Source organism: Emiliania huxleyi, assembly GCF_000372725.1.
Source record: "Emiliania huxleyi CCMP1516 unplaced genomic scaffold EMIHUscaffold_235, whole genome shotgun sequence".
In the NCBI taxonomy this organism is placed as follows: Eukaryota; Haptophyta; order Isochrysidales; family Noelaerhabdaceae; genus Emiliania; species Emiliania huxleyi.
Window position 1 is genome coordinate 1 of NW_005200291.1, and position 10,931 is coordinate 10,931.

The 10,931-nt window shown below is 65.2% G+C and overlaps 5 protein-coding genes across 5 annotated transcripts; 2 read left to right on the forward strand and 3 right to left on the reverse strand.

Annotated features, from left to right (window-relative positions):
• Nucleotides 1-54: 54 nt before the first annotated feature.
• Nucleotides 55-1,041, reverse strand: EMIHUDRAFT_236437 (hypothetical protein; the record flags this gene model as incomplete). The annotated part of the gene is made up of 3 exons (XM_005779146.1): nt 55-121; nt 433-705; nt 1,010-1,041. 3 exons carry the CDS (start codon nt 1,039-1,041, stop codon nt 55-57), a joined length of 372 nt encoding a protein of 123 aa, XP_005779203.1.
• A 29-nt stretch (nt 1,042-1,070) lies between these two features.
• Nucleotides 1,071-2,958, forward strand: EMIHUDRAFT_236438 (hypothetical protein; the record flags this gene model as incomplete). Its single annotated transcript, XM_005779147.1, has 5 exons — nt 1,071-1,349; nt 1,552-1,721; nt 1,977-2,167; nt 2,582-2,650; nt 2,939-2,958. The coding sequence occupies 5 exons, from the start codon at nt 1,071-1,073 to the stop codon at nt 2,956-2,958; spliced, it is 729 nt and encodes a 242-aa protein (XP_005779204.1).
• A 158-nt stretch (nt 2,959-3,116) lies between these two features.
• EMIHUDRAFT_236439 (hypothetical protein) lies at nt 3,117-3,854 on the reverse strand (the record flags this gene model as incomplete). Its single annotated transcript, XM_005779148.1, has 4 exons — nt 3,117-3,134; nt 3,270-3,338; nt 3,401-3,553; nt 3,645-3,854. 4 exons carry the CDS (start codon nt 3,852-3,854, stop codon nt 3,117-3,119), a joined length of 450 nt encoding a protein of 149 aa, XP_005779205.1.
• Nucleotides 3,855-4,433: 579 nt separating this feature from the next.
• Nucleotides 4,434-7,668, forward strand: EMIHUDRAFT_236440 (hypothetical protein; the record flags this gene model as incomplete). Its single annotated transcript, XM_005779149.1, has 11 exons — nt 4,434-4,508; nt 4,579-4,670; nt 4,785-4,873; nt 4,982-5,148; nt 5,334-5,450; nt 5,641-5,802; nt 5,829-5,897; nt 6,536-6,634; nt 6,962-7,111; nt 7,236-7,340; nt 7,534-7,668. 11 exons carry the CDS (start codon nt 4,434-4,436, stop codon nt 7,666-7,668), a joined length of 1,260 nt encoding a protein of 419 aa, XP_005779206.1.
• Nucleotides 7,669-7,973: 305 nt separating this feature from the next.
• EMIHUDRAFT_114929 (hypothetical protein) lies at nt 7,974-10,298 on the reverse strand (the record flags this gene model as incomplete). The annotated part of the gene is made up of 1 exon (XM_005779150.1): nt 7,974-10,298. The coding sequence occupies one exon, from the start codon at nt 10,296-10,298 to the stop codon at nt 7,974-7,976; it is 2,325 nt and encodes a 774-aa protein (XP_005779207.1).
• Nucleotides 10,299-10,931: the final 633 nt, after the last annotated feature.

Below are 10,931 nucleotides of genomic sequence, written 5' to 3' on the forward strand. Positions count from 1 at the left end.
TCTCATCTTCGCTCATCGGCGCCCGCCGGAAGCGCGCCGGGAGCTCGTCGACGCTCACTCCGACAGGAGGAGCGCCCATTTTCGGCGCACCGGCGGGCGCGGCAGCGGCCGCAGGTCCACCCTGCGAGCGGAAGCGGATCAGGGACGGCGCGCCGCCCGGGTGGATCCGGCCCCCCGCCGGCGCTGGAGGCGGCGGTGCAGGCGCAGCTGCCGCGGCGGGAGGCGCCGCCGGCGCGGCAGCCGCCGGCGCGGGGGGCGGTGCGGCGCCAGGTGCAGGCTCGCCGACGCCGACGTCAATCTGGGGGCGGGGTGGGTGGGTCAAGGGGCTCATCCGTGGTGTGGGCCGGGGCAGAGGTTGTGGAGCGAGGGCCGGGCGGGCGAGCCTCAATCAAGTCGCTGCCGACCTCGATGGTGTCGTCGGGGTTGGCGAACCATTTCGTGATCGTGCCAGCCGCCGGGGACCGCACGTCCACCGTCACCTTGTCCGTCTCCACCACCACAAGGACCTCCTCCAAAGCAACATAGTCACCGACCTGTTTGCTCAGCTCGAGCACGGTGCCCTCGCTGATCGAGTCGCCCATCTCCGGCACAGGGAACTTTTGCACAGCCATTTGACGGCACCAGCGCGGCGCCAGCCGCGCTGCCGGCGCGCGAACCGCCCGCGCAAGCATGGTGGCCGCCGCTGGCGCCGGGCTCGTGTGAAACCTTTGACAAGCCCCGATGGTCGGGGGGGGGGCGTCGGCAAGTCGGCCGATAAAAATAAAAATCGGGGATAACAAAGACTAGATATATCTCTCTACAGAGGTGGGGACGTGTCTGTCCTCGACCCAGCCCTAGCTTGGGATGTCCGTTGTATTTATTTATTGTGCCGCTCCTTCTCCTATGAGCTCGTATGCCACGTCACCGCCTGTGTTTGGGTTTCTATGTTTGCGATTTGGAATTTGGTATTTGTCCAGCTCTTTGTTTATTCCTCCTTCTCGCGTACACCTTTGGCGAGTGCGACCTCTACCGCTCCGTCGGCGCCGGGAAAAGGCTGCGCATGTGGCTGCTGCGCAGGTTCGGCCGTCGCCATGCGGCTCTTCACACCCCGGCGCCGTCTTTACAGCCATGAGTGCGCGCGCAGGTGCGGCTTCGTGGTGCCCCTCTTCTACGGAGCGTGGTGGTGCCCGCTCCTCCCGCGTGCCGACGTCGCCGTCCACACCGTCGTCGGCGCGCCGCTGCAACTGCCGCGCATCGCCGAGCCGACCGCCGAGCAGGTGACGGCGTACCACGCGCTGTACGTCGAGGCACTGACGCGGCTCTTCGATGACCACAAGGCGCGCTTCGGGTACGCGGACCGGCGGCTGGAAGTAATATGAGCGACGGGTTTCTTCGTTGTAAAATTCTTGGCCTGTTCCTTTTTACCCATCTCACAGTAGAGAGGTGTCCGTTTTTTATTTATTTTTATTCCCTCCCGTTTGGTCCGCCGTCGCGGCCCTCGTTCGTCCCACTGGCTGTTGGCCCGTCCCCACGTTACCTCTGTTATCCCTCCTCCTCCGCGACTCCCTCAAGGCTGGCCGGGCCTCCTTCCACCCAGCGAAGAGCTTCCTCAGCCACTCAATGTGTTCCTCTCTCTTCATTATGCGCGCGGTAGCCTCATCGTTGAACTGGATCCACCTCTGCACCGCTCCCGTCGCCGCCTCGGCCACGACTTGCAAGTTCCTCGTGACCCCGGCGCCAAGGTCCCTCCGGCTCTTCTCCGAGAGGTCATCTACCAGTGCTGGCAACACCCCCCCGACGGCTGGGGCTAGTGCCTCGTACCCGTCCTCATCCAGCACCCTATAGCGTGAGCCCTTCAGCGCAGCGACATGCGCCATCCTCAGCGTCTTCAGCGTATCCTTGGAGTCGGGTGCCGCCTGGGCTACTTTGCTGATCGCCGTCCCCGTCTGCGCTCGCGCTACTCTGAGGAACCATCTGGCCTGCTCCCTATTCCCCAGGCAGGCGCCGCTAAGCAAGTGCGCCATTGTCGCCCTAGGCGGGTTCTCATCTTCCTCGGTCCATTGCTGCGCGGCTTTCCGCACGATCGGACACAGCGGGTCTCGCTTTAGTGCCGCCCTCCTCGCCGCGTCCCTCGCGGCCTTACAGCATTCTCTTGCCGACGGCGGAAAAAGAATTTGCAGCTCAGGCGGTCGCACGACACGATTCACGCATTGAACCCTGCCCAGCCCCCCTCCGAGCTCCGTGTCGCGATGCGCTCCCCGCTCCCACCCCTTCCCCTGTGTCCCTGATCGTCCTTACAAGATCCTGCTCGTGCAGGTGGGGACCCTGTCCTTCTCCCACCCCTCGTTTGGCGTGCCCGTTTTATTTATTTATTTGGCCGCAGCCGAGCTCGCAGCTTCAAGTGACCTCCGGGTCGCGATGCGCTCCCCGCTCCCGTTCCCCTGTGTCCCTGATCGTCCTTACAAGATCCTGCTCGCGCAGGTGGGGACCCTGTCCTTCTCCCACCCCTTGTTTGGTGTGTCCGTTTTATTTATTGGTAGACGAGCGGTCTACCTCCAACGGGGCGGTCCGACAGACCGCCCTCTCCACCACCCTCACCCAGGGATTTACAACGCTGTCTTAAGGTCCGACCTGTGGGCTCTGCCTGCGCTCGGCACCGGGCACCGCCTCGGTATACAAAATATGCGCCTGCGGGCGGACCCTTACAGATATCACAGATCACTGAACACTGTTCAGCTCCCTGGCGGGGGCCTGTTCCTTTTTACCCAATCTCACAGTACGAGAGGTGTCCGTTTTTATTCCCATCTCACAGTAGAGAGGTGTCCGTTTTTATTTATTGAGACGCGAGGGTCGCCCCCCCTTGCCCCACCACCTCGTGTGTGTGGAGAAGTTTACCTTACCTTACCCTTACCTGCGAGGTGTCCGGCGTTTTATTTACATCCTCTACACCCTCCCACAGATTTTACCCATGGCTCCTAATTAGGGTGTGTCTGTTTTGTTTATTGGATGCGTCGCCCATCTCTCCTGGAGATGCCTGCTCGAACTGACGGACCTCCTTGTCCATGGCGCGTCTCTGCCGCCGCTTCTCCCTGCGGAGCTCCTCCGCCTCCCGCGCCTCGCGCCGCTCTATTTATTATTTATTGCTTCGCGCTACCCTGCCACGCGATGGGGCAGTCCCGACGCTAGCAGCTACTGATTTGCACACAGTAGTCGCAGGCAAACCGATGGCCGCCGTCATCGCGCTGAAAATCTAACCAGTGTGAGTGTGTGGCGTCCTTGAATGGGGTGACCAGCTTGAACATGCCCGCGTAACAAAACCACGGCTTCCACTGCTTGCACGCCATGCACTCGTACTCGTCCTCGTCGACCGCGTCGGGCCAGCGCGTGCGGGAGCGGCGTGGCCAACCGCTCATTTGAGCACCTTGCCTTTGAAGTCGCCCGTCTTCAGCCACAGGTTGAACTTCACTTGGTGCTCCTTGTCGGAGGCAAAATACTTGCGATGCGGCATCGTCACAACAGACGCCGAGCCCGCTGGAGTCTCCCGCGCGATAGGCTCCGTGCCGCGCCAGCGAGCCTTCTTGATGAGCCGAGTCGTGCTTCGCCGCCGTCGCCGCGATTCCCGTGCCGCCGCCACGGAAAGTGGCCCGTGCTTTTGCGAAGCCCACTTTGCGGCCTTTGCCGCCTGCCCACCGCTTGGCTTCGTCAACGGGCGGCCTCACCACACTCGCCTCGGCGTCACTTGAAGCTGCGAGCTCGGCTGCGGCCACAAGAGCGGCCTGCTTGGCGCGCAGCTGCGTAATCGTCGGCCCGCGGGCGCGGCTCTTCACGGCCTGTGCCGGTGAGTTGGCGTTCACGCGCTGAATCGTCATAGTCATGGCTCTGTCTCCTGGTGCTGCTTCTCGCTCGTGCGTCCTTGGAGTCATGCGAGCTCGTATGCCACGTCGCCGCCTGTTTTTGGCTGTCTATGTTTGCGATTTGGAATTTGGTATTTGTCCAGCTCTTTGTTTATTTATTTATTTTATCTCTCTACAGTCCATGTGTCCAGATGTCACAGATAACACTCAGCGAGCACCACACAGATTGCGAGCGCCGACAACAACACGCCTTAAATAAATAAATAAAACGGGCACGCCAAACGAGGGGTGGGAGAAGGACAGGGTCCCCACCTGCACGAGCAGGATCTTGTAAGGACGATCAGGGACACAGGGGAACGGGAGCGGGGAGCGCATCGCGACACGGAGGGGGGCTGGGCAGGGTTCACCCACACGACAGGGTCCCAGGGATTCCTCTCTCGTATAGGACAGGTTGCACCCGGCGGCACGGGGGCAGGCGCGGGCCTCCTACTGGAACAACACGCCTTCCGTGGTCCTGCAGCGTTTCTTGCTTCGCGTGCGCGGCTTCGTGTCTCCGCTGCGCGGGGACCCGCCGGGCTGCCGTCTGGGTCTCTGCCCCCGATGTCCGGCTGGGGCGACCTGTTCAAGGACAAGTATGAGGAGCGCATCGACGAGTCGACCGGCGAGACCATCATGGTGCACGCACGCTCCGCCCGCACTCCCGTGCACGCCCGCCACTCAGCCGTCGACGCGCTGCCCTATGCAGGTGGAGAAGGGCACGAAGCACCACAAGCTGGACGCGCAGGGCAACATAGTCGATCCCGACGCTGCTCCCGCGCCGAGCCCCTTTGCCGCCGCGTTCGCTGGCGGCGGCGGCAGCGGCGGCGGCAGCGGCGGCTTCCAATTCGGCGGAGCTCCGGCTGGCGGAGGCGGCGGCTGCACGTTTGGTGGTGCGCCCTCCTCCGCAGGCAGCGGCGGCTTCCAGTTTGGCGGTGCGCCCGCCAGCAGCGGCGGCGGGTTCACGTTTGGTGGCGGCGCTCCTGCAGCGGCCAACGGCGGCGGTGGTTTTGTCTTTGGCGGAGGCGCGGCAGCGCCCGCAGCAGCACCAGCGGCGGCGGCGACGGCGACGGCACGGTCCAAGCGCCCCGCGGAGGAGGCGCCGGCCTCAGTCGCCAAGCGCGGCCGCACCAACGCGCTCGTGCGGACGGGGAACGAGAGCGGCGAGCTGCTGATCGCCGGAAACGGGGACTGCGGGCAACTGGGATTTGGCGACGAGGGCAAGCGCGATAGCGTGAAGCTGCTGCTGCTGCCGATCGCGGCGGCGCAGATCTGCCAGGTGGGGTGGGCCCGGGGTAGGAGTCCGTCGGCGTGCGCCTGCGGGACGGGACTTCCGGTGGCGGTGTGGCGTGCAGTGTGGCGTGCAGTGTGGCGTGGAGTGTGGCGCGCAGTGTGGCTTGCGCGCGTGCGGTTTGGTGTGCGCTGCCTGGCTGCCGCGAAGCCCCGGCGTGCTCGTTGCCTCAGGTGGCGTGCGGAGGGCTGCACAGCATCGCGCTCGGGCTGGACGGGCGGCTCTGGTCGTGGGGCTGCAACGACGACGAGGTGCTCGGCAGGCCGGGCGAGGAGGCGGAGCCGCGCGAGGTCGGTGGCGAGCTAGCAGGTGGCGGGAGGGAGGGGGGGGAGGGGGGAGGGGAGGGGAGGCTGGTGACGCGTCCCGGTGTGTGGTCGGCCAGGCGTGCCGGTGAAGAGTGGTGACTTGCCAACCCTAACCCTGACCCTGACCCTAACCCTGACCCTAACCCTAACCCTAACCCCAGGCGTGCCGGTGAAGAGTGTGACTTGCGGCGACAACCACTCGGCCGCCCTGGCGCGGGACGGCCGCGTCTTCACCTGGGGCACCTACAAGGACTCGAACGGGTACATCGGCTACTCCCCCGACCTCGCAAAGGCGGGCAGGGCACCCTTTGCCCGCCCCCTGCCCTTGGGCCGAGGGGTGAGCTTGCTTGCGAGGTGGAGTAGGCGGGCGAGCCGCGGCGCGTCCTTCCCGGCGTGACTGCGCGCGCCATCGCCTCGGGCACCGACCACACGGTCGTCGTGTCTGCGGACGGGTACGAGGCGCGCGGCGGCCCTAGGAAGCCAGAGCAGCCAGCAGCAGAGCAGCCAGCAGCAGAGCAGCCAGCAGCAGAGCAGGCAGGGGCAGAGCAGGCAGGGGCAGAGCAGCCAGCAGCAGCAGGCCACAGAGCAGTGGCGCGGGCCGCACAACAACCTCTTTCCGCACACCGACCCGCGAGATATGGGGAGATATGGGGAGATAACAACCTCTTTCCGCACACCGACCCGCGAGATATGGGGAGATATGGGGAGATAACAACCTCTTTCCGCACACCGACCCGCGAACCACGAGCCACGAGCCACGACCCGCGAACCACGAGCCGCGAGCCGCGAGCCGCGACCCGCGACCCGCGAGCCGCGAGCCGCGAGCCGCCGTCCGTCAGGTGTACGCGTGGGGCTGCAACGAGAGCGGCCAGACGATGCACGAGGAGGAGTGGCCGACCGAGAAGGCGGACAAGAAGAAGTTCACTGCGCCGGGCGCGCCTCGCTCGCTGCGGCTGCCCGCCCCTCCCGGCACGAGCCTGTACGAGCGGCACGCGAGGGCAGCCACACGCCGCCGCCCCTCGCCGAGCGAGACGCGGCACCGCCGGACGCGGCGCTGGCTCGCTCTGTAGGTGCTCAACGAGAACTTTCGCGATTGGGTCAAGGCGCGGCTCAAGGAGGACGCGGCGTGGGACGCGACTGAGGCGGCGACGCTGTACCTCGAGCACCGGGTGCGAGATATGGGGAGATATGGGGAGATATGGGGAGACACAGCAGAGACACGGCCGAGACACAGCCGAGATGTGGATGAGATCTGGACGAGATCTGGGGCGAGCCTCCACATGGCGCCGGCTGACCTGGCGCCCGCAGGCGGCCATCTCCAAGCGGCAGGCGGAGGAGTTTAAATTCGACGACCGGCTGCAGATCAAGGCGGCGTTTGCAGGCGCCCTTTCGCATCCTCTTTCCCCCCCCTGCCCCGCCTTCGCCCGACCTCGCCCCCCTCCCCTCTCCCCCTCCCCCCTCCGCCAGGCGCGTACCACACCTTCCTGCTGACCGAGTGCGAGAACGTCTACTCGTGCGGCCTCAACAACATGGGCCAGCTCGGCCTCGGCTCGCTCGACCCAAACAAGACGAGCACCCCGACCCTGCTCGGCGGCCTGCAGGGGCTCGGCGTCTGCATGCTCGCCGGGGGCGAGCTCGGGCCTCTGGTCCGCTCCGCCAGGCGCAGAGAGGCGTGACCCGAGCCGACGCCCCGCGCTAGGCGAGCACCACTCCCTCGCACTCACCACTCGCGGCGATGTCTACGCCTTCGGGCGCGGCGACAACCACCAGCTCGGCTTGGGCGATGGCGTCCAGCAGCAGCCGACGCCGACGCTCGTGGCGGCGCTCTGCGGCGTCGCCGGCCACAAGATCGTGTGCGGCCACTCTCACAACCTGGTCGTCTCGCGCTCGGGCGAGACGTAGCCGAGATGTCGCCGAGATACCGCCGAGTTGCAGCTTCTCACACACGGTTCGGGCGAGTCGCGCCCCTCCTCCCTCCTCCCTCTCTCCCACCCCCCCTTCACCCTCTCACCGGGGCGGTCTCCGTGCAGGCGACCTGTACGCGTGGGGCGTCGGCGACATGGGCCAGCTCTGCACGGGCCGCGGCGAGGACGAGACCGCCCCGACGCTGGTTGAGGGGCCTGAGCTGGCGAGCCGCGCGGTGCTCGACGCGAGCACGGGCGGGCAGCACTCCGTGCTCGTGGGCATGCCGCGACCCAGCTGAGTCGGTCGCGGCCGGGCCCTCAACGCACCGGACGAGGGCAGTGATGGGCCCAGAGGAACACCTCTTTAGTCTTTACATCCCCCCACACGCGCGCGCCACACCGCAATATATTGATACTGAAAACACATGCGCGTGTTGCGCGCGCGTCGTCTTACACAGATCGGTCTCTGACAGATGTCGGCGTGTTCTCCATGCTACTTAACACGTACGTACGACTCCAGCTGATAGTGATTAGTGTGATGTACCATGGGACTCGAGCGCCATGGGAAAGCAGCGTCCGAGAGTTGCTTTTCGCGCGGCCCCGCTCACGCGCGGATGCCGTCGCTGGTCGAGATCGCACGCATCGGGGGCTGGCCGTCCTCCCTGGCCACCGGCACCGCCCCTCCGGCCTGCTGGTGACGGTCTGACGCCTTCTTGAAGTACTCGGCCGAGCCTCCCGCCTCCTCGCTCGCAGCGTCGATGCCGAGCGCAGAGCGCATCGAGGCGGAGAGGTAGCGCGGCGGCGAGTTCTGGTCCATGTCCTGGAAGGCGCAGAGGTAGACGGTGTCGAGGATGGCCTCGAAGACGTTGGAGATGCCCGACGCGACGAACCACGCGATGACAAACACGGCGGCGGCGGAGTAGAGCGGCGAGTGGCTCGCCGTGAAGTCGTCGAGCGAGTCGAGGTAGAGGAAGCAACAGGCGGAGGCGAGGAAGGGGGTGGAGAGGCCGAGCAGCACGCCGCAGAGCAGCCGCTTGACGAGCGAGTTGATCGCGGTCTGCGCCGGGTACTTAACGATCAGCCCAAACGTGTCTCGGCAGGCGACGCAGAAGCTCGTGCCGTCGATGGCGATGTGCACGTACGCATAGTACGACACAAACTCGACACACTTTTCGAGGCACCAGAGGGCGCACATGGCGCACTTGAAGAGGAAGCGGACGAGGAAGTTGCGGTCCGCCTTCGTCTGCTTGGTGGCCGCGTGGACCGCGTACAGCACGAGCCGGAGCAGCTGGCAAATGGTGATGCAGGCGGAGCCAAACGCGAGCGAGCCGAGGTGGCGCGTGGACACGGTCCAGGCGGCGTCGAGCAGCTTTGGGAAGCCGAGGCCGGAGGACCAGCCGCGGCAACACTTTGCGGCGCCGCAGCAGCCGTCCTTCTCCACGTTGGTGGTGACGAACCAGTAGGCGACCGCGGCGGCCATCGTGGTGTAGTCGCACGCCTTGATGAACTGGATCGCCCACAGCGTGCCGGCGACGTGCGCGAGGGCGAGCAGTGTGGTGGTCGAGCCGCCTCCCCAGACGGGCGGGTAGGAGATGACCGCGAGGCCGAAGACGCCGTACACGAGCCAGGCGGCCTGGAAGCCGAGCTCGACGAACGGCCAGATCATGAGCGACGGCAGCGTCGAGAAGACCTTCGTCGCCTCCTCGGTGATGGCCACTGCCCTGCGGATGGCGCGCCACGAGGCGCAGAACCAGAGCAGCATGACCAGCGTGGCCGCGATGGAGAGGACGGCAAAGACGACGTACCAGTCCTTGGACAGCGAGCCGGCCGGCACGAGCAGCGACTCCGCCTGCGCGGACGCGATGGCGGCGGTGTCGTTGCTGGCGACGGCGCCGAGGGCGTCCTCAAAGGTGGAGTACGCGTCGGTTGGGACGTCGAGCCAGCCGGCGTGCACGCACAGGATGGCGGAGAGCAGGACCATGCCGCCGAGCAGCAGCGCGAGCAGCGACCAGATCACCACGCCCGCGAAGAGGGAGAGCAGCACCGCGTAGATGAAGCCGAGCGCCACCGGCAGCGCCACGCCCAGCGCCAGCACGACCCGCCACGAGGCGGCGATGGAGTCCCACATGCGCAGCGTGAGCGCGACGTACTGCGCAAGCTTGCGCGTGAGCGCGTCCGTCGTCTCGTCGCCGTCGGCCGGGAGGAAGGTCTGCGCCGTCTCGACCCGCACCGCAACCTCGCACGCCTTCTCCTGCGCGTCGCAGACGGCGCTGCCGGTGTCCTCGGCGCACACCTCCCACGTCTCGCGCTCGTCGGCTCGCGACGGGATCACGGCGCACTCGGTCACGTTGATGGCGAGCGCGCTCATGGCGTACGAGCAGTTGGGAGAGACGCACAGAACCTGCTCGGGCGCCGCAAAGGTGTTGCCGAGAGGGAGGCAGCGCCCGTACAGGTTGGCCGTGCGGAAGGTGTAGGTAAACTCGGGCGTGGTGTAGTTCCAACTGGAATCGTCCTTGACGGCGTCTCCGGTGGGGTAGTCCGCGCCGCCGTACACGCCCAGGGCGGACTCGGAGAGCGACAGGCCGTCTGGGCACTCGGCGACGCAGATCGACGTGAATTTGAGCTTGTAGTACTCCCAGAATGGAAGGCTGCTGGCCTCGGCCACCTGGCTCGCAAAGTCAGCGTCGAGCGTCGGGTACAGCGCACGCGGCAGGTCCTCCGTCGCCGAGCCGGGCTGCCCGCAGAACTGTCCATACTCGTCCCGCGGGTACCTCAGGATGTTGACGATGTCGGGCTCCTTGATCACCGACATGACGGTGACGGAGATCATCGCACCCCAGGTGGCGAGCAGCAGGAGCAGGCAGAGCACATCCGTGCAGCCGCGGTCGGAGCGCTTCGCGTAGACCGCGTCTCCGCCCATCTTCGCCATGTGCTCAGCAATGAGCGTCACAGGGGAGCCGCCCTCCGTCGCTCAAAGCGGGCGCGGGTTTGGAAGAAATCGTGGGTGCTTTTGTCCGTTTTCTTTCTTTTTCAGGGGCAACGATCGCAAGGTGCTAAGTGAAAAGAGGAGGGTGCAGTGGTTGATTGCTAACTAACCCAGATCGTTTTTTGAGTTACGGGAGTAATTGGGGGGGGGATAAAGGTTCTGTGCGCGGTATTGGCCTGCACAAGCTTTCCCGGCAAACAAAAAGGAAAACAGAGGGTCCCCAGCACTTTGCGTTTCCGGAAATTTCCAGGGAAAACAGAGGGTGTTTGGTGCTCCATTCTGGAAACTCGCGAGTTTCCCTGAGACTGAGTCTGAGAGCTGGTCTGGGGCAAAATCTGACGCAAAATTGAGGAAATCGGCACGATACCCAGGCGGTCGCAGGATATTTTCCAGGTATACCCGGGGTTTTCCAGGTATACCCGCAAAATACCCGGTATTTTGCCGATTTGGCTGATTTTGGCATTTGGGCCCAAACCAGCCTCAGACTCGGCTCAGAGCCCGGAAAATTTGATGGTTTTCCCGGGAGAAATAGAGAGGAAAAGAGAGGGTGCTGCAGAGAAAAAAGGAAAGGAAAAG